Here is a 21,637-nt window from a genome sequence, read left to right as displayed (position 1 = left end):
AGAAATGTGGACCTTCTGGAAAGTATAAGTTATACAGTCGGTACTCGTTAGGGCTTGAATCCTTTTTGCATGAATTGCTGCATCAGTGCGGCGCGGCATGGAGGCGATCAGCCTGTGGCGCTGCTGAGGTGTTCTGGAAGCCCGGGTTCAATTCAATTCAATTTGATTTGTATAGCGCTTTTTACAATTGACATCGTCTCAAAGCAGCTTTACAGAAATATATCAACACGGGATACAGATATTAAAGGTGTTAATTTATCCCAAATGAGCGGCGACGGTGGCGAGGAAAAACTCCCTAAGATGTTTTAAGAGGAAGAAACCTTGAGAGGAACCCGACTCAGAAGGGAACCCATCCTCATCTGGGTCACAACAGATAGTGTGAAAAAGTTCATTATGGATTATGGATTTAGAAGCAGCCGTAGTCCCAGCAGTCTGGAACTGGAGAAGATGAGAGGTCCATCCAGAGGCAGGACATCCGAAACGGATCAGGTGGGTCTGGAGAGCAGAGAGGATCAGGATCTCTAGTATCTCCATAAAATCGTTTGTTGCTTTGATAGCGGTCTTCAGCTCGTCTGTATTGTCGGGTCTGGTGTCTCTCGTAGATTCTCTACGGGGTTCGGGTCAGGCGAGTCGGCTGGACAGTCAAGCGCAGTAACACCACGGTCAGTAAACCAGTTACTAATAGTTTTGGCACTGTGGGCAGCCGCAGAGTCCTGCAGGAAAAGGAAATCAGCATCTCCATAAAGCTCGTCAGCAGATGGAAGCATGAAGTGATCTAAAATCTCCTGGTAGACGCTGCATCGACTCTCGACTTGAGAAAACACACTGGACCAACACCAGCAGATGACCTGGCAACCCAAATCATCACTAACTGTGGGAACTTCACACTGGACTTCAAGCAGCTTGGATTCTGTCCCTCTCCACTCGTCCTCCAGACTCTGGAACCTTGATTTCCAAATGAAATGCAGCATTTACTTCCATCTTCCCCGTGATTGTGATTGTGTACTGATCCAGACTGACAGATTAAAGGCTCAGGAAACCTCTGCAGGTGTTTTGAGTTCATTCGCTGATTAGAGTTCTTCTCAGATCGACATTTCTCCATTATAAATTCTTTATTCGAATATTTTGATTGAGATAGCGGATTTTGGATTTACGTGAGCCGTGATCATCAAGATTCAAACAAAAAAGACTCGAAATATCACACATTATGTAATGACGCTAGAATACATGAAATTTCCAAAAAAAAAAAAACCTGAACTTTTCCACAATATTAAAATATTAAAACTCCCACTGCTTCCCGACTCCTCAGACACCCTGTAGTAACGGATTCTACATCACATGTAGTGCTTCATACATCTAAAAGGAAGGCGTCTGACAGTCTCGGTGTGCTGAAGTGGTAAAAATTTTAGTTAAAGGTGCAGACTGTAATGTTTAAAAGTGGTTCCAGCTCAATAATCATCCAATAGCAGTAAAGATACAGTAACGATGCAATGTGTCGGAGCAATTCGTTTGGAAATTAGCTCCGCCCCATTTTATGCAGAGTTGCTCAGCTTATGCTGCGTTCCACGTGCCTCGAAATAGTGGTAATTTGCAGGTTGGAGTGATGCCATTATTTTCAACCTCGGCTCATTTGACATATAAAGTGGGGGGAACCCCCCCTTAAAAACCCCCCTCGTCTTCTGCCAACAACAAAACAACCTGAGATGATTGATTTATCATTTCCTCTTTAAAAAAAAAACAGTGAACGGTGTAATCAGCGTTATAGATTTAATCACGTGATTATACCTGTGTGTCGCCTGATCTAAAGCTCGTACATACACTACAACTCATTCAAAGAGAAGAAGTGTTACTGGGTTTACTTCAGACCCTGTGAGCAGCCATGCTGATCTGACGTCACGCCATAAAACCGGGAAGGACCAGTCGGAATTTCATCTCGAGGGGGTGCGTTTTCTTTGGCTTCTCCTGTTCGGAGGCGGGGACCTCGAGTCAAACCTCTCTAGATTTGGGTAGACCAGGGAAATAGAAACTCCCATTAATGTACATGTACATGCAAAACATGCACCGACTTACAAAAAAAAAAAAAAAAGTCTAAAATGATCACGATTCCCTGAAATCCTGACTTTAAACAAAGTAAACAGCATGTTTAGTAACTTGAAGTAATATCATACAACACCAACGTTAAATTAATTATGGTCTAAAATATTGTCCGAGTGGATATTTTATTCCCCCTTCGAAGAGATTCTTACTTTTTTTTTTAAATTTTTTTTTTTTACTGTTAATACAAACACTGTTCGTTCATTTCGTAATGCACGCCTTCGGTACAGAAAAACCTCCATCTTAAAACTTCACTCATTTTTATTTAAAAAAAAAAAAAATCAACATTTCATTTGTTACAACAGCTTATAGTAGTTACTGAATGGGCTGTACATGTCCATTTTATACAATGTTTACATGTAAAGCGATCAATGTACAAAATAGTCGAGTTAGTGGAATAACGAAATACATGACTTATTACTAACCAAATGTTGGTCACCTTGGAATATATCCTTGCAAAGCACCGTGGTATCCAAAAAAAAAAAAAAGAAAAAAAAAAAAGTTAAAAAATGTTTTTTTGTTTTTTTTTTAAATAAAATAAAAATAAAATGCAATGAATGATGATAAGAAAATAGTCTTCCATCGACAGGCCCCACTGTCCTTCAGTCTCCGTCTCAACTCTCTGCTACGATCCGACATGCAGGAACCAAAGTGCTTAATGTTTTACCACTCTGTGGCAGCATGAGGCAGCGAGCTCTTTGACCTCTTTGACCCCCCCCCCCAAACAAACAATTACTTTCAAACATCACAAGCTCTGCCAGCCAGAGGGGAAAACAAACAAACAAACAAACAAACAAACAAAACAAACAAAAACGCCTGTGCGTCAAAATCTATGAGTTAAGGTGAAACAGTAAGGCCTAATCCTGATCGTGTTTCATACCTTTGGTAGCCCCTTAATATGTTTAAAAAAGTTACACTGCTACAACCATGAAAACGACGATGGCGCCTCATGAACTGTCGATTCTTTGAGAACTTTGTCACGCCTTCGTGAAGGTTTCAGACTCGCGCGTTGTCGTACCGGTAACTACGCCGAAGTACCCTAAAGTGCAGTAGGAGAGTATGAGAATATGGCCTGACGACAATGCTGGTTGAACTTGGATGGTAATCAAATGACCGATACACTGAGAAGGGAAATTACCCAAGAGCCCTTGCAGTAAGGAGAGACTATCAGGGCTTAAACGGGGCAAAGTCTGTAAAGAATGTAAACGGATATGTATATATCTGATTGTACCGCGTGACAACGTTTCAGATTCATCACAGTGAAGAGATGCAGTGGACTTTGAGCACAGGGGAGAAAAAAGAAGAAAAAAAAAAAATATAAAGAAATAATAATAATTAAAAAAAAAAAAAAAAGGCAGCGGCGTGACTGGAACTGTCCAGAGTTACACTGAATCAGAAAAGAAATGCGGATTATTACCTGTGAGCGTTTTCGACAGGGTTGCCAAGTGAACAAAAAGACCACCTCAATGCTGCGCTGTACTAAAACAGAACTCGCGCAGACGCAACATGCTGATTGTCTACAGAACAACCTGGACTTGTGTAACGTAACGCGTGGGTCTTGCGTTCCGAACAGATGGTAAAAGGGCTCATCCAAGTCTCTAACACAGGAAGGGGGGAAAATATTTGTGCTGGTGTAATGTCCCTTATTTGACAACAGATAAAACTGCAAACTATTAATCATGCCCACTTTATCATGATGGTATGAAGAGTGATGAAAAGCAACACAGGCCCAATAATAATAATAATAATAATAATAATAATAATAATGCTTAAAAAGTCCTGATTCAGCCACAAACCGAAGATGTTAATATATATATATATATATATATATATATATATATATATATATATATATATATATATATATATATTATATAATATATATATAGAGGCAGGTTTTTATGTATTACGAGCATCAGAGCTGATCCAGCAACACTTCTCTGTCCTTGAAAAGCATGAAAAAGAAAACAAAATGAAACAAGACAAACTTTTGCACTAACACTCCAGGACTGTGTGCTGTAAAATAACCCCAGAGTATCGGTAAAAACCGGACTTTTTACGCGGACGGGACAGACCGGCGTGAATCGCTGCTCTCCGGCGTCTGACGTTCAGCACGGATTGTCGCTGTACTTTCACCGGTATATACGTTTTTTGTTTTTGTTTTTAATAGAAAAATAGAACAAAAGCATATATCGAAAGCATACTGGTAAAGCACTGCAAGGATATCGTGGAGAGATTTACAAGTTTTCTTCCTTTTATAGCTTATAAATATGGTATCTATACAATATGTGGTACAAAAATATTTTGACATTTTATGGGCACTGGTAGTCTTCAAAAAAAAAAAAAAAAAAAATGATTTAAAAGAGCTTTTTTTTTAAAAAAAAAAAAAAAAAAAAAAAAAAAAAAGAAAATCAAAAACTGCTGAGGCACGATAAACTTGTCCTTGATTGTGTATTGAATGTTTGTGAGGAATATTTTTAATATATAATTCCCATAAGGAATACACAGTGCTGATGGCTGGTGAGGAGATGGCAGGGAGAAAGGACAGAGTATATGAGAGATGTGCTCCGAGTTGTGACCTCCTGCTAGGGACGTGTCTGATGTGCAGTTGCAGTAAGGTGTGATAGGAGGAGGGGGAAAAGAAAAAAAAAAAACCCAAACAAAAAAAATCATAATCATTTGAGGCAAAAGTGAAGATTTTGGTTATTTGCTCAAGACTGTAGAGTGGTGTTTCCTCATGTGTCCTGGAGCTCGTTTTTAGAGCCACTTCTCAGCAGCACCACACGTCAGTCTGACCGGCTGTCGTTTTCTTATTGCTACAGTTCATAGCTTTTCCTTTTCCGGTAGCGCCACGCTGCGCTTGACACAAATACGAACGCGACAACAGGGTGGAAAAAGGTCACCCGGAGCAACACGTTCTCCTGTGAGCTCGTAGGAGAGCTCTAGGTGGACTGGCTGATCAGAAGATCTAGTGGTTGAGCTTCAGACAAAATGGCCCCAGTGAACAGAGCTGACTGGTGTAATGCCAGCGAGAGCCACAGCGAGGCTCCAATCTCCTTCTCCGTCCCGTCTCTCCGCCTCGTTTTTGTTTTTTTTTTGGCATCAGAAAAATGTGACAACCTGCAGTCCTCTCCTCAGGTTTTCCCCCCCCGAGCGCTCCAGCCTCCTAAACAGGTAGCTTGATTACGCACTCTCGGTTTAAGGCAACGTGATGTCTGTGTGAATTTAATAAAACTTTCTTCTTTAAAAAAAAAATTTACAAATTTTTTTTTTTTTTTTTAGCAATACAAAGCTCTATGGCATTACCAATAAACGCTGTATAGAAAATATATAAATATGCTTTCTTTTCTTTCTTATTTTTTTTTTTTTTTTTTTACAAGTATCCGCCACCTCTGCACGCCAAAGTGTCTTTTTTTTTCCCCCCTAAAAACTGTTTCTCGTTCTTTACAGAACAACATACACATCAGTCAATCTTCTTTATTTAAAAAAAAAAAAAAGAAAAGAAAAGAAAAGAAAAGGAAAAAAAAAAAGTCATTCTATGCACAGATGCTATTTACACTGATTGAGATGGTTGGGCGGGGTGGGGGCGGGGTTATGGACGTGGTTGGTGGGGCTCAGGACGAGTCGGTGCAGGGTGAGGGAGGCGGAGGGTACAGGTGCTGCGAGTAGCTGCGCTCTGTGTACGGCGAGGGCGGGCAGCTTTCGCAGTTCTCCTCGGCTGACAGGTACTGGCTGCGCGGCGTGGGTGGTGGCGGGAACGGCTCCGAGTCGTAGTTGGCGTCGCTTGCGTAGCCCTTGGCCATGACGATGGAGGAGATGGGCTGTGCTCTGCGGCCGGGCGTGTAGTCGCTGTCGCATACGTCTGTGCTGCACGGCGTGGTCGGAGGAGCGAAGTGCCGGTAGCTGTATGGTCTGTAGCTGTGAAAATGAGCAAACGCAGACAGGACTCAGTTATACCAGTACTACTGGGGGAAAAAAAATCTTACAGCTTCAAGCTGTTTGGATCTCCTGATATCAAAGAACAGTTTCGATTGAACTATTTAAACAAAAATCATGACACAAAAGCATCTCAAACTTCGTTCTGTCTAACGCTTTTCCTAAAACTGGCACGAAAACACAGGGAAAGTTCAGAAAAGTACTGGAAAAAGATAAGACTGCAAGCTTGAAGAGATTTCAAGGGATGCGTTTTAATTATTACGTCATACGTACTGTTTAAGAGACGCCGAGAACGGGAATTCGGGCATTTTAAAAAAAAAAAAAGAAAAAAAAGGAAAGGATATTTTACTGAAATTGTTTTGCGTAGTTCCTATAAGCTGCGAAGCTCAATCATGACTTCGATGAGAGAAGGAGGTAGTATTTGATCGCTACCTGTACGAGCGGTGTGTGGAGGGACTGTTGGACGAGTAGCCGAACTCCATTGTGTACTGAGAGCGCACTGTAGCTGGAGAAGGAGGAGGGTTCAGGATCTGGGTGGGATAAAGAATAAAACGAAAAGGAACATTAAAACCTTGGAGAACAATCCTTTTGTTTTGTATAGCAACGTCTCAAAAGGTCATTAATCTTTTAATCGGGCTGATTAAGAGCCAGACGGAAGCTGCTAATAAAGTCCAGAGCCGCTTGGTCTCGGGTGTGTAACAATGGAAAAGCCGTGCAGGAACCGTTGAAGAGGGACGAGGGTGAGTCACAGACAGAGAGGTGAACACGATCACTGGGTATGGCAACCCGTTCACCCTCTCCCCAACAATCTACACCCCCGTATTGTTCTGTAATGTCATGGAGCGCTAGTTTATACCAAAGGTCCGACGCCTGGTGCGTTTCCGGACTCGGAGATGAAACCATGACTTGTAGTTGCTAGGACGTTAAAGGTGAACCTGGACAAAGTGTGTTTTTGGAGCTGACGCTTCGTTCTGCTTACAGGAGGAAAGTAAGTGCCCTTAGTGCTGGACGAGCTGCTGGAGGAAGCACCCGTTACGTGAGCACGGTCGTACGGCGGTCCGCTGCTTCCGCCCATGACGCTCAACGAGCCAATCACAGACTTCCCACGAGACATGCCTGCGAAAGCGTAGACAAAAACGTTAAGGGATAAAACGGACACTCTGTGCGTGTGTTTGCTCACGTGCAATCGAAGCGGTGCGTCATCGAGTCTCACCTGGAAGGGAGGCGGACAGGGAGCTCGGATGCGGCACGTAGCCCAGCGGCACAGAGGACGGCCCGTGCACGACAAAATCGTTGGTCATGGTCTCGCCGTCGTCCTTCATCTGTGGGCAGAGGACGCGCTGACACACGAAGTACACGGCGCCCACGACGAACAGCGTCATCACCACGCCGACGATGGAGCCGATGGTGTTGGTGGGCTGGGGGGAAGGCTCCTCTGTGGGGTCTGTTTATAAACAATCAGCATATCAGTTATATACAGCGCCACAGCAGTTAAAAAAAATGACAATATCAAAGGCGAGCTTACAGCAGCCAATTTCATCCGAGTTGTCTGTGCAGTCCGTGTTATGGTCGCACTTCTTGTGCTTGCCAATGCACTGACCGTTGTTACAGGTGAACTGATCCGGAGGGCAATGAACTGCAGGAGAGTGGAAACACATGGCTGTTGGTTAATGAAGCGGTAATGCATTCTCACGCAAAACTACGCTCGGGCGGGAACTCGAGCCAGATCTCAGAACTGACCGAGACTGTAAAACGTTCGGTGTAAAACATTCGACCGGGGACAGACGAGCCGATAGAACAGAAGCGTAAAATCGCTTGGATTCTATTGCGCTCAAAATTATACACGTGACGCGAGAGCGGCTACGGTTAGAAAGCACGAGCCGTACCGTCGCACTTGTTCTCGTCCGAGCGGTCCTGGCAGTTGATCTCTCCGTTGCAGCGCAGCGAGAGGTCCACGCACTGCTTGCTGTCGCACTGAAACTCGTCGTCCGAGCACACGGGGCAGTCGTGCTCGTCGCTTTCGTCTTTGCACTCGACGTACCCGTCGCAGCGCCAGGCCTGCGGGATGCAGTCCACCTCTCCCGAGGTGCACGAGAACTGCTCCGGGGAACACGTGGGCGGCTCTGGAAGGGAGGCACCGACGTGAATACGACACGTCTTATCGTTCAAGGCAGCTTTTTTTTTTTTTTTTCACGCAAATACAGGAGAAATGCTCATTTCCGGAAACTGACTGCAGGCTTTAAAGCTTTATAAAACATTACCTCCACAGGAAAGTTCGTCCAGCAGGAGGACCAGGTGAACAGGGCAGGAGCAGCGCGTCGTTCCATCCCCCTTCACGATACAGATGTGGGAGCATCCTCCGTTGTCTAAGGTACAGGGGTGTTTATCTGGAACGCACAGGAAGAGAGGTGTAAATGTTGCTCTTTCGCGGCAGATTCGTTCTAGCGTCCCCAGACGATCTTGCGCTTCGACTTTATTTCACTGGAACGGATGCCTGCAAACCTGTGGAGCCCGGGCAGTGTATATCCGCACATCACGGAAAACAGCAACCGCTTGGATGGATACACGTCCCGAACCGTAAACCCTAAACTTTCCCCAAAACGACCGCAAGCCTTCCAAGAATTAATCCTTCATTTTTATTTATTTATTTATTTTTTAAACGGCAAGTCTACGTTTGGTCCATTGACTCTTACAGCACACGTCGATACGGTCAATCTCCGCCATCCTGTTTATCAACAAGATCGTGCGTTCGGCTTTGAGAGGCTGTTCGCACACGTTCCCAAATAAACTCGACATTTGTCAAATGACTCATTCTTCCCATGAACATGCCAAATAATGCGGTGCTGAGGGGGGAAAAAAAAAAAGAAAAGAAAAGAAAAGCCACAATCGAAAGATAAAGGGTGGCCTAGCACAGACATATTTATCTCCAGCATGTCCTCGCGACTGAGGAGCGCGACTTACTGTACTCGTCCACGTGAAGCTCGTGGACCGCGTGGATGTCCGTAAGGGCGGTGATCCGAGCTTGGATTTTCGTGCGTCCCGCTCGCGTCGTCTTGTCGATGCGCTCGATCATCTGCTGCTGACGATCGATCCAGTAGAGGTGGTTTCCGAACACCGTCAAACCCACTGGCTGCAGTATGTTGGAGTCCTCGATCACAATCCGGTTGGCGCCTGCAAGGGGAAAGAAAAAAAAAAAAAACGGTACAAGGGAATGGAAATTGGTGAGGACTGAAGGGAAACTACAACAAGTCCATTAGTCTAGTGTGTGCGGGAAACAGAAAAGCACACACACACACACACACACACACACACACACACACACACACACACACACACACACAAAAACAAAAAAACAAAAAAACGATTAACCGCCAGGGAAACAGGATATATTTGGACCGGGAGAAGTGATTTATAGTGTTTTGGCACTGGAGAGCATTTGCGTAACAATCTAATGTGGGACAGCAGAGGGGGAAATCATTTTTGCGTGATGAGAATAATGGGTAAAATGTGTCTGAATCAGGGCCAGACCTCACAAAAAGCTTTCCAGCAGAAAATGAGTGAAAACACGTATACGGTGCAGTAAAAAAAAAAAAAAAAAAAAAACACGGACTCCACAGAACACTACTTGCTTCTTCGCTGGTGCTGTGAGGAGTGTAACCGTGCTTCGAGTTGCACCTCCCATTAACTCGGCTTTCTCTAATCTACACCGGGGATAAAACCTGCTAGCGATTTTACACTTAAAGGGTTGCGATGATGGAAAAAACATTTCAAATAAAAAGTTGCTGTGCTGGAATAATCAGAGCTGGACAACAGAAAGGGGGAATTTATATCGCGTTACAGGCCGCGCATCACACTCCGCTGTGATTGACGCTCGGATAAACGTGCGGATTTCCACAAGGAGAAAATATTTTCTTTTCATTTGGACTGCTTTTTCAGCCTCGAGTCAATCCTGCTGTTCAGTTGTTGCTAGTGCTATTCTTTGCATGGTGTTCACACTGGGTGTGATGAAAAATCGACCGCGCTAAAGATGGGTGTGAACGTAGCGGTGAGAAATGCTTTCTGAGATTATAGTCACTCGTACCTGGTATTAACATCTGTCCCGGGCGATACGATCGCAAAGTAAACGGCCGAGACGCATATCGGGTTACGACTGGAGGCGAGATAAGCTTCTTGTTTTCCCGACGTTCAAGCCGTTATCTCTTAGCCTCGCGAGGACTTTTACGTAGTTCCCAGGCTTGTGCAACGACCGAGTCGATTAATCGTTCCTGTGTTGCTGTTCGGGAAGCGTTCACACTACGGTGTTATGTGGTCCTGGACAAACTGCAAGATGCGCAAGACGCAGTGTATCGACCGACCGGAGCGTCCCGACGATTCCATTGAGATTTGGATTGGCTTGTATATTTTTTTTTTTGGTCTGGGTTTTAAAAAGTGGCATTGGGTTGCTTTCATCAGATTTGGCAACGCACTTACTGACAAAATGGGCTCACAAGCTATCATAAGGTCATACATACACAACTGCTGGTTTTTGAAGACGGTATAATAAAGAACCAAATCGCCGGCCCAAGCCGGATTGAACAGTTACTCACAATTTTCACATTTAGTCACATTACTGCTAATCAGTACCTCCCGGAAAGGCGCTTAATGACTCACCAGATAGATCGCTGCTCTCGATGCGACGCAGGTCCATGTCGGCCCAGAAGAGTTTGCCCAGCTCGTTGTCGATGGCGAGGGCGACAGGTTTGCTCAGGCCACTGAAGAACAGCACCTCTCGCTCAGTGCCGTCCAGAGCTGCCCGCTCGATCTTAGGAGAGCGCTCCTGCAGGTTGGTGAAGTACATGTACCTGCAGGTGACAGAGCGGGAAGCTTCGACATCAGCGACCAGCGATGGTCTGCTAACAACATTTTATTCCATGCTGCCTAATCCTGCGCACGTGAAAAGGTTTAAAACCGTTACCTGAAACGGTTAAAGCTATAAACACGGGCACAACAATATCTTTACGAGCAACAGATGGGCAACAAACTGCTTTAACCAACTTAACGGATAACGCTCTAAAAGACAATCCCAGACAAACCCCAGGAGGTTTTCCTGTCAATGTTTCCTCTTTTGGAGCCGTAGCTTTATTTATTTAATTATTTATTTATTTATTTGTTTGTTTGTTTGTTTGTTTGTTTGTTTATTTATTTATTTTAACAAGGAACCTCAACGTGACCTTTAAAAACATCATCAGAAAAATGCCTGCAATGGGAGTTCAAGTAGTTTCACAACACAGCCTAACAGCTGAAGCAAGACTTTGGAGATTCATGACCTAGTACCCAATGCAGCTGAGCATTTAAACGATAAAACAGAAAAAAAGACGCTAGAACGGTGCTTGAAAAACAAGGCACTGAAACAATGGTTCCTCTCACCCTCTCTCGGGGTTAACCACAATGGCCCGGGGCTTGTCGTGCTCTCCACGGAGCACCACTCCGACACGCGAGCCGTCGAGGCGCGTCACGTTGATTACGTTGGTCACCTCGCTGGTCCAGTAGATGAAGCGGCTGTAGATGTCGATGCTCAGGTCAAACGGTTGCAAGCCCAGATTGTGGCCCCCCACCGCGTTGGACACCACGGTCATACTCTGAGGAGCCGGGATTAAAGCGTCATAATGCAACACTACGCAGCAAAAGTGATCGTGTAACCAACACACCGCTACGATATTACCAATACAACGAAAAACGGAACTTACACACACAGAAACAGACCTACAAGCGGGTCGTTTACCTGATTGCCGTCCTCCTGGGCACGACGGATGACGTTCTGCTTGGAGTCGATCCAGTAGAGCTGCTTGTCGAGCGGGTCGTAGTCGATGGCTCGCACGTTGCGCAGGCTGTGAATGGGCAGGATGATGTCAGGGCTCTGCTGCTCATCCATTACCATGCGATTAATAGCAGACTTCTGGCTGAACAGTAGGAAAGAGGTGGGTGCTGAAAGGGGCAAAGAAGAGAGGCCGTTAAAAACCGCTCTTATAAAAAGGTTTATCTATCTGGCTACTGACAGAAAAAGTTTTCACCAGAACCTTCTGGCGAAACATTTGACACGGACACAGACACCGGCTTTATACTACTACTACTGAACAACATACCGACAACAAATGAACAAAACAACGGAGTTCAATTTCTCCAAATCAGATCCATATATTTATTTATTTATTTATTTTAAGACAGGGCGTGTGCTCTGAAGGGGGAAAACAAGGGACATGGCCAAAACACGTGACGTGCGTTTTGTACGCGTTACATCATTAAAGTGGGGTAAAAAATACCGCGAGCTGGTCACGTATCCGTGTGAAAAAAAAAAATATATTATTAATAAGCACTCAACAAGGTCAGGAATGGTGCAAAACTGAAGTCAGGACTGTAAATAAACCTAACCAGCTATTAGCTGCAACCACGTTGAATGTACAACTGAAATAAAATGACGTAAAATACACCTGCAGGTTCATCAGTACTGCTTCTCCACTGCTTTGGATTTGTAGCACAATTAATGCTCACTGCTCGTTTAAACGTTCTGAAAATGTAAAGAATAGTTCTACCTGTGAGCCAAATAATAACACACGTATGCACACTCACCTCCCAGGCGCAGACACGAGCACGTATGCCGTGCGTCCTGAAGACCCTCACCCCACCCCCCCCCCCCCCACCCCCGCGTGAGGCCTCGACATGAGTCTGGAGTGTTTTTACTATGTCGTACACGGCAAGGGAGCTGAGGACGACTTAAAGCAGGCTTTGGTTTCTTGCTGCCTGCCAACTTGGCAGCAGCCTAGGCGACCGAGAGAGCTTTAAAAAAAGCTCAGCGCAAGCCTGCAGCTGAAAGTTTCCCCTCTCGGAAGGCCTCGTTCAGCTCCAGTGCTGCACACTCCCCATAACTCCATATAACCTGATCTGCTCAGAGCTGCTTCGAACCCCGCGCAGCCTCGTACTCGTCAAGATCAACAGGAAGGAGTGTGAGCGACCGGGGCATGAGCCATAAGAGTTGTTTATGCACAAAATGAGTTACGGAAAAGTGGGCACACATCTGGAGCTCGAAATAGTAGACTTAACGTGGAAATGCACAACACATTGCACGCTCTCTCCTGTGTGTGTATGTGTAATTTATATATACACACACATACATACACACACACTATATATATACATACACACGGTACACACAATGGAAATGTTGATGCTTTGAGACCACGTTGCCAATGCTGTGCTAAAGAGCAAGTGTGGTTTTTCTCTCTCTCTCTCTCTCTCTCTCTCTCTCTTTTTTTTTTTTAAAGGTCAGAATGATTTTTTTCGGCTTACAACAAGCTGGGTTTGATTCCTACGCAGCATCCTCTTGTAGATATAATCCTGATTAGAGCCTGCATTAGCGACATCGTCAGAGAGAAATCACACGATCCTCTTTGATCTTTACAGACACAAACGATTTCGGGGGCACTTCGGCAATAAGTACTTTCCAGCAGGAACTATCTGATGGGTCTGGAGTCGCTCAGACCATCGGTTCTCAGACTGGGGTCCGGGGGTCCACGAAGCACAGGTTAGGGGACTTGTTTTGATATTGTTACAGTGGTGGAAATCACAATGCACATCATCACAGTAATTATATTTAGGGTCCGAGCACCAACGTCAACTCAGACCTAACGTGTTCGATCAGGAAGAGAAAGCTGTACAGCTCCAGAGAATGTTTCAAAAATGTAAATAACGTTCATAGTAATAAATCCACGCTGAAGGGTGGTGTGTGTGTGTGTGTGGAATTTATACAGTTAAAAGGGGTCCCCTGACTACAAAAAAATAAATACATTTGAGAACCACTGACTTAGACCTCCCTAAGCCACGCTGCAGGAGCTTGATTTCAGCCTGACTCTGATTTATAAAGAGGATCGTGTGTAGAACACAGAAAATGCATGTTTCTATAAATATGAAACTTACAATACAAGCATGGCAAGAGACGAATTTGGCTGACCAGAACTACACTTTTGGTTTAGTCATATACGAGTTAATCAGGACTAAAATTACTTTTTTTTTTTTTTTGACAACAGACCTAAACCAAGCCTTCAAGTCATTCTTCTAACCATGCTTAAAATAAGTCTTTCTTGAATGTTCTGGCATTGTTAGACCTACAGATTTCCACATCTGTCCTCTCCAAGCTGGGTGAATCTTTATATAAAGAGATATATATATAGAGAGAGATATATATAGATGTGTGTGTGAGTATGTGTGCATGACAGCGTTCGTATATAGCTCACCGCTGCAGGTCTTGTTGTCGTCGTTGAGTGAGTAATGCGCCGGGCAGCCGCACACATAACTGCTGATGGGCACGGCCAGGCACAGGTGCGAGCAGTGGCCGTTGGTGGAGGCGCAGGCGTTCCAGCCTCCCTGACGTGACGAGTGGAACACCAGGATGTCCATGACGTAGTCCAGATGGCCCTGGATGAGCGTGCGGTTCTGCCCGCTGGTTTTGTTAGCACGCTCGATGCTGCGCTGGCTCCAGTCCGTCCAGTAAATGTAGTCTTGGTATTGCGTGAGACCAAAAGGGTGGGGCAAGTCATCTGCGATCACCTCACGCTCAAGACCTTAAGCAGGAGCGGCGTAGTTAAAAAAAAAAAAAAAAAACCACATTTAAAAAAAAGAAGAAAATGGATTAAACGCTGTGTCAAACAATAAACAAATATTCCTCCATTCCAGGTAAGATTATGGCGATTCAAAAAAATTTATTATTCTCAGACACTGAAGGGTCTGTGACGCGTGTGTATACAGAGAAAGAACTCCTGCACCCTCCACACACTTCCCCATTAACGTACCAATCTCTACAACCTGAAGCACTCGAATTTTAAATATTGGAAACGTGACTCGACGTTGGAGCTAGAACCCAGAACATCAGATGAAACCCAGGTTAAAGCTTGAAGCTGAACTGAAGATGGCTCTCACCAAGCATGTTGGAAGACTCGATAAGCGTGGTGTCCAGGTCGGTCCAGTAGAGCCGCCTCTCAGCGTAGTCAATGGTGAGCCCGTTAGCACGACCCACGTTGGGCACCAGCGTGATGCGTCCGGTTCCGTCCATGGCTGCGCGGTCAATCTTGGGTCTCCCACCCCACTCGGTCCAGTACATGAAACTGGAGAAGAGAAGGCAAAAATTAATGCTGGGTGCTTGTCATGCTCACGCTGCTGTATTGCGCTACTGAAAAGCAGTACGTAACTCACACGCACGTATCAATATACTAAGAGGTGACAAAGTGGCTCTCTGATGCCGTAGGAGGCATTTCGCTGCTGCTCCGAATCAATCGGATGGCTCGTTGAAGCGGTTCTGATGGCCTATTGTTGGTTTTTCCCGGCAATTTGTTCGTACAAATACATAAATCGGGACTTAAAATCCTGTACTCTGGTTGCGCAATGAGAAAAAGGTGTCAGCTTTACCCTTCAGCGGGGTCCAGCGCTAGAGCTCGTGGACTGTCCAGGTCTTTCCACACCAGGACCTGCCTGTGCTGGCCATCCAGCTTTGCCACCTCGATGCGGTTAGTGCCGGTGTCAGCCCAGTACAGGTTCTTGCCCAGCCAGTCCACCGCCATGCCCTCTGGATAGTCCAGACCAAACTCGACCACATGCTCCAACGCACTGCCGTTCATGAATGCTCGGCTGATGGTCTATTTAGCGTGAGAAGGGAAAGACAAAGCGTTAAGCCATGACGGCAAACAAACCGATTTGCGTATCAATATTTACAATAATCATCATGTGATCTGCAATGGCATCCAAGATTTATTATAATGAACTATCGAGTAGATTTCTTTTCATTGGTCCTATTTCCACTTACTTCTTTACCCACAATGCCATTCAAACAGCCGCTGCATATGGTTCCAGCTTGAATCAACCGCTGCATGGGCTCTATCCAAAAGGACCAGTGCAGCGGTGCTTTAATTATTTGGTCTATACAGCTCTCACACTCTCATGTGCATACTCGTATCCTCGAACTGTGTTTTATAGCTACACTGTATTCTGGAGTCCAAATCTGTGGTTTGTCTCTACTACGTCTACATTGGATTTCTCATTAATACGACAACAAGGAAAAGCCTGGGGGGAAAAAATAACCCAAAAAAACTACCAGACACGGTAATCTGGTCGCAGAACGGCACAAACCATCCAAAATATTTTTTTTTTTGCAAATAAATAATATAACAGCTATGCATATCTACTTTCTAGAACAGTCTCTGCTCGTGCACCAGCATTTGAAGTATTCAGGAGCGAATACACTTGTACATACACACCCAATTCTAACCTTTTCCCATTCATTATCCCAAAACAAACCAAAAAGAGATCCCAAATCAGTAATGAGGCAACTGATCAAATGTGATTAGAGAGATTCGGGAGATATGCAGGCGTCTACGAGGATGAGTGAGAGAGTCTGAGAATGAGCAAGAGACAAGTAACGCACAAGAGAGAGAGGAAGGAGAAACCAAGCTATCAATTATTTCCAAACTGGTATCTCTGGGGAGCCCATTACTGAGCCATGCTTTAGGCAGACAGCCAGCAAGCCAAGAAGAAGAAGAACAGGCAGGTAGGTGTGTGTGTGTGTGTGTGTGTGTGTGTGTGTGTGTGTGTGTGTGTGTGTGTGTGTACATGCAATTTCCTTCCTTCTCCTCACCTTCAGTGTGATGTCGGTCCAGTAGATGCGGTTGTCGGTAACGTCGAAGTCGAGCGCTGATGCCTCCTTGACGCCAGTGAGCGGGATGGCCACATTGTTGTTGTTGGTTTCGAGGGAGATACGCCGGATGTCGGTGTGACGTGAGAAGAGCAGGAAGGCTTCCGGCACAATGCACGTGCTCATGTCGCCCATGAGCTCCAGGCCGATGGGACACGCACATGCCACGCCCTGTGGCCTGAACAGGCACAGGTGACTGCAGCCGCCGTTGTTCTCGGCGCACGCGTTCGTCCCTGAGAACGACAACACGTATATGAGTGAGTACGGGCTTCCGCAAACGCGTCTGCACGGCTCTGCACAGATCCGGCTTTGTCATTACAAACGACCTCGTCCGCACGCCAATATGCCGTTTACGTTCTCGCTTTTGCCTCAATCGTTACTCGTCTATCTACTTGGTTGTTTCTGTGCTCCAGAACAGGTCAAGCTCGAACAATACCGCTAATGTGGCTACCAAGTACGTACGCTAATTGCTGGTTTTTGAATCTTACTTGCTAGCAGCCATTCTCGGTGTGTTAACCGAACACTTCAGCGTGGATCGTCGTCTGGTTTAGTTATCTTGTATACCTGTGTCGGTGTTCTCACCGGCCAAGCAGAGCTACGAGACGTCCCACTCACCGAAAGCCTGGTGGACGTAGGTGGCCTTCAGCCCCATGAGGTCAGGCAGCTGGTCGATGATCACTTCCCGTTCGGCGGTGCGCTTGTGCACGCGCTCGATGCTCCGCCGCTGCCAGTCCGTCCAGTAAACGTAGTCGCCCAGCAGGGTGAAGCCAAATATGTGCGGAAGTTTGTCCTCGACCAAGATCCTGCGACCCGTTCCGTCCATGTTCATCATCTGAGATAGACACGGTGAGAAAGGAAAGGGTGAGAGGGTTTTTTTTTCTTTTTCTTTTTTAAGACCTGCGTGACTTTCAACAGCAAGTTACGTACAAATGAATACATCATTGCGCAGCATGCAGGCGCATTCAGTTGGACGTTTGACTGGCGCATTCAATTGGATGTGTGTGTGTGACTCTCTAGCAAGCCATCTACCCTGTATTAATTAGCGGCAGCCGGACACACAAGCAGCTGTGCACATGGCCACCACATTCCCTCTGTTCTGACGAACAAAATTCTAGTGCATATGTACTATATACGAGAGAGAGAGAGAGAGAGATTGTGTGTGTGTGTGTGTGTGTGTGTGTGTGCACGCGTCAGCGAGCATTGCCTGAAACGCAGCAGTTTTCACTTCCTTTGAATTCCACAGCATGTATTTACCTTTTCTCCTCTAATCCAAACACACATACACAAAAGACACGTATCCCTTTCTTTTTTTATTATTATTATTATTAATTTTTTATTAAGGCACAAAAGAAAAAAAAAATTCCTTCCACAAATCCGACACAATAAGGACTTCTCCTATCAGACGTTTCAATCTTAACAAAAAATTTCAACCTTGGCCTATCGGACAGGAATCATCTCTGCGGCTCCTGTGGGAATCACAGTCCTTCTTGCCACACGCCGGTCACGCTGCCAGAATCTCAGCCCTCAGAAACGCTACACTCCGGCATCCGCGCCCACCAAAACTATCCGTGTTTTTGTTTCTCTCTTCAGCTCATATGCGGCTAATATATTCCAATTGGTCAAAACCATCCGAAAAATTCGAATGTACTGAATAGATACGAAGGGGGAGGGGGTGGGGGGGGGGATCCAGAAAGCGTAAGTCAGCTGGCTTTCAGCGTATTACATTTTCTACTCGCTCCCTCTACTAATGCGCAAATAAAATGGAGTTTCCATCCTTAGTTTGATGGCATCAGCCAAAAGGTCTCCAGTGGTTTGGGAGTTGTGACCACAGTGTGGTGTTGGTTTCAGATTCTGGGGCTATTCTAAATAGTGCAGACCACAGATGGAGTAGAGGCCGCAATCGGAACCAGATGTGGGCTGTAGCCGCAAAACGCCGCCTTTCCGAGCAGAGACGTGCTAGCCCGGGCTCCTCTCCCCTTCTCACACCCCCGACACGCTCGCCCTTTCAAACCTCAGCGCAGGTACAAAAGCCGTGCTTAGCTGTGCAAATAGCGGCGGTGATACGTTACGCCCTAGCTCTGATGCTCCGATCGGTTCAATTCCGCGGCTGCAGAAAACCAGAGAATCGGCATTACGTCAGGTTGGGTTTGTTTGCTCTGGTGGTGAATAATACAGAATTCAAAAGGCTTGCAAAGTCGCACTCAGGTCTGGGCCGTTCGTCTCTTTTCGAACGTTCCTGGACAAGTAAACCTTCAACAGAGGCTCATTTGTGACTTAAATCTAAACAAATCAAAATGGTTGGAATTACAAAACAGTCCCACGTCAAACGCCTAGTGGGCGTGCCATTTTCGCAAGCGTTTTTTTGGCGTCGTTTTTATTCATTTCCATTTTTAACGGGAAAAGCTTGTGGTATAGCCTAGGCCTAAAATTCACCTGGCAGAAAAGCTGAGTCACTGAAGGGGAAAGGACAGAGAAACGATGTTACAGAAATGACTTTCTCCCGCATCATGCGGCGATTCGAAACAAAACGAGGAAATCTGATATTAATCTGCAACCCTTCAGAAATTTGTCATTCATTTAAACTGTTACTTTCTGCACATTTGATTCCGCTTCGCTAGCTAACGTTACCCCGCACGTCCTCCCCAGATCCGCACGAGCCAAAACCGATGTACTGTTGATGCGGCGAGGTCACGTGATCGGTTTGTCTACGCGCTACCAAAGACGTCTGGCGTTTCTGTACCAGCGAACGGGTCGCCCGGTGATGAAAGCTCGAAATGTTCGCGTGTGCTCCATCAACGGTCTGGTTTATATTTTGGGAAGACCGGGAAGTTGTCTGATTGGTCTGATATGATTAGTTCCTTTCGTGTCAGTAATAATTGTAAGTGTAAAGACCGATATTTATACTCAAACCTAGACGTATCGACAAACACGTCAGCTGATCGATAATACGAGTGACGGCGTAAGGACTTTGGACTGGACATCTTTTCATTTTGTAACGAGCTTATACACACACATTTCTGCTAACAGAAATAGTTCCATTTCCACAAAAGAGCACCTCGACTGGATGTGTCATGCCAGCTTGCGTGGACTTTTACGGAGCAGACATAAAGCAGCACCTTACACATCTGGGCATTGGCCTAAGCAGTCTGGCAAATCTCCCTTTTGTCTGCTGTTGGCATGTTGACACCTCACGGAGCGCCAAACTTTTACTATCGGATTTCCAAGCAGCAGGGGGGCTGTGATGTGGGGCTCGAAGGTGTAAGGTCAGAGGATTTAGACTGTGCCACTTGAGGGCAAGAGAACCGTGCCGTCCAAACCGCCGAACGCCAACAGAACAATAATCATTCGGATTAGTTTGGATTGGCACGAGCAAAACGGAGCGGGACCGGCTTCATGCTGGGCCGTGGCAACCTACAGCACTACAAGCTGCATTTCATTATTACAGGCTCCGGGCGAACGGCTCGGGTTTGTAATTCAAGGAGCCGGGGCCGGTTTTCTGCCGGTGTACATTTACAGGCTTCCCATTAACCATGAGAAATAACTCGGCTGAAATTCATGTGGGCAGGCGGAGGAAGGCGAAAGCAAAAAACGCTTGCCAGGCTTAAAATTGCCCTCTATATATGCGGGAGAGCAGTTCAGATCAAGAAGAAACTTCTGCAATCCAAGCGCAAATCTTTGGCGTCTCGGCTAAACCTAGCCCGCAAATTATAATGAGCTCATGCACAATAGAAATGCGAATGCCTTAGCTCCGCACGTGACCACGTCAGCCTCCTGGTGCTGGCTCGGTGTGCTGTTAGCGTTGTGACAAAGCCAGAAGCGGAGCTCCCAGCAAGGGGTAGAACTGCTGCAGGTTGCCAGATAGAGGCAAAGCACGTAAAGCATGAAAAAACACATCCTCTGCATCATCAGTAACGTCTCGCACCCATCCACCATCTCTAAACCAGACAACGCACGGCCGGTTCACGATTACTGACTAATGTGTGCATCGATCAGACCATCAAATCACCATCACACCGCTGAGAAATATTGTAGACATTGATCTTTTCATATTTTCAAATGTTGCTTGTATAAATGTATAAAAGGGCATTTGTAAACACATGGTGTTCATTTTCATTAGATTTGCCGTTGGGTTTGTTTTTTTTTTTTTTTTTTTTTTGCAATGAGACATTCTCAGACGTAAAATCGGTTTATGGAGCACCGAATTGGCATTTGTGGCTGAAGTGAGGTGCCAAATTCACCATCTCGTGTGGAAGTGTGAAACCGCTGCCTTAACATTCGACGACGCAAAGCGAGACCCCGAGCGTACTCGTGACGCGCAGTAGATTAAGAGCACTTTTTAAAAAATAAAGGCCTTAACGCGATGAAACCTCTCTCTCGTTTAGAGTAAACAGGTGGTCCTCTAAGTGCAGGGAAAACACGTGCATTTCGATCTCATTTACAGGATAAACAGACGCGCTGGGCTGGAAACCGATCGGCCTCGTTTATCGATCTTTCAGTCAAGTTGTGTGGAAATGTCTGCGTGAGTGACTCGACTGAAACGTTCTACCAGATTTACAAAAAGTTTCAGGAAACGCCGATGATCTTTGTACTTCTGTGCGTTTCCAAAAAACTCCATAAAAGGTTACGCGCGCGGACATTCGGGGGCACGAAACGAACGGTCAGGGTAAAGCCCCGAAAGGTCGGAAGTGGAAGATATTTCGACTCGCTTCTTTGCCAAGAAAAATATTTTCAGAATTTTTATGAACTAGCATACGAGGACGTGTTTCTGATCGAGACTCCAAAGCTCTTCTGGAACTCTGCTACATGCTGGAAATATAATAAAAATGTAAAAATAAATATTTAAACTCCTCGGTATATCGCGTACGTAAAAGTGCAGTAATGCATGCAGATCGT

The 21,637-nt window shown here is 45.6% G+C and overlaps 1 protein-coding gene across 3 annotated transcripts in view; it reads right to left on the bottom strand.

Annotated features, from left to right (window-relative positions):
- Nucleotides 1-5,417: 5,417 nt before the first annotated feature.
- lrp6 (low density lipoprotein receptor-related protein 6) overlaps nt 5,418-21,637 on the bottom strand; it is a 45,823-nt gene continuing 29,603 nt past the window's right edge. For 2 of the 3 annotated variants that reach the window (XM_053650638.1, XM_053650637.1), the window contains exons 8-23: nt 17,360-17,576; nt 16,688-16,977; nt 15,466-15,692; nt 14,980-15,164; nt 14,298-14,624; nt 11,792-11,994; nt 11,437-11,648; nt 10,681-10,871; nt 8,992-9,201; nt 8,292-8,417; nt 7,917-8,153; nt 7,556-7,666; nt 7,244-7,474; nt 7,010-7,146; nt 6,463-6,560; nt 5,418-6,012 (exon numbers count right to left, since the gene is read on the bottom strand). In XM_053650638.1, coding sequence (XP_053506613.1) covers nt 5,709-6,012; nt 6,463-6,560; nt 7,010-7,146; nt 7,244-7,474; nt 7,556-7,666; nt 7,917-8,153; nt 8,292-8,417; nt 8,992-9,201; nt 10,681-10,871; nt 11,437-11,648; nt 11,792-11,994; nt 14,298-14,624; nt 14,980-15,164; nt 15,466-15,692; nt 16,688-16,977; nt 17,360-17,576 — 3,306 coding nt within the window. In that variant the 3' untranslated portion in view covers nt 5,418-5,708. The remainder of the gene's footprint in view (nt 6,013-6,462; nt 6,561-7,009; nt 7,147-7,243; nt 7,475-7,555; nt 7,667-7,916; nt 8,154-8,291; nt 8,418-8,991; nt 9,202-10,680; nt 10,872-11,436; nt 11,649-11,791; nt 11,995-14,297; nt 14,625-14,979; nt 15,165-15,465; nt 15,693-16,687; nt 16,978-17,359; nt 17,577-21,637) is intronic. The other variant, XM_053650639.1, reaches the window with a different exon arrangement.

This window comes from Ictalurus furcatus, chromosome 19 (genome assembly GCF_023375685.1).
Source record: "Ictalurus furcatus strain D&B chromosome 19, Billie_1.0, whole genome shotgun sequence".
NCBI classification, from domain to species: Eukaryota; Metazoa; Chordata; class Actinopteri; order Siluriformes; family Ictaluridae; genus Ictalurus; species Ictalurus furcatus.
Note: the sequence above shows the minus strand (reverse complement) of the source record. Positions and strands in the feature narration are given on the sequence as shown.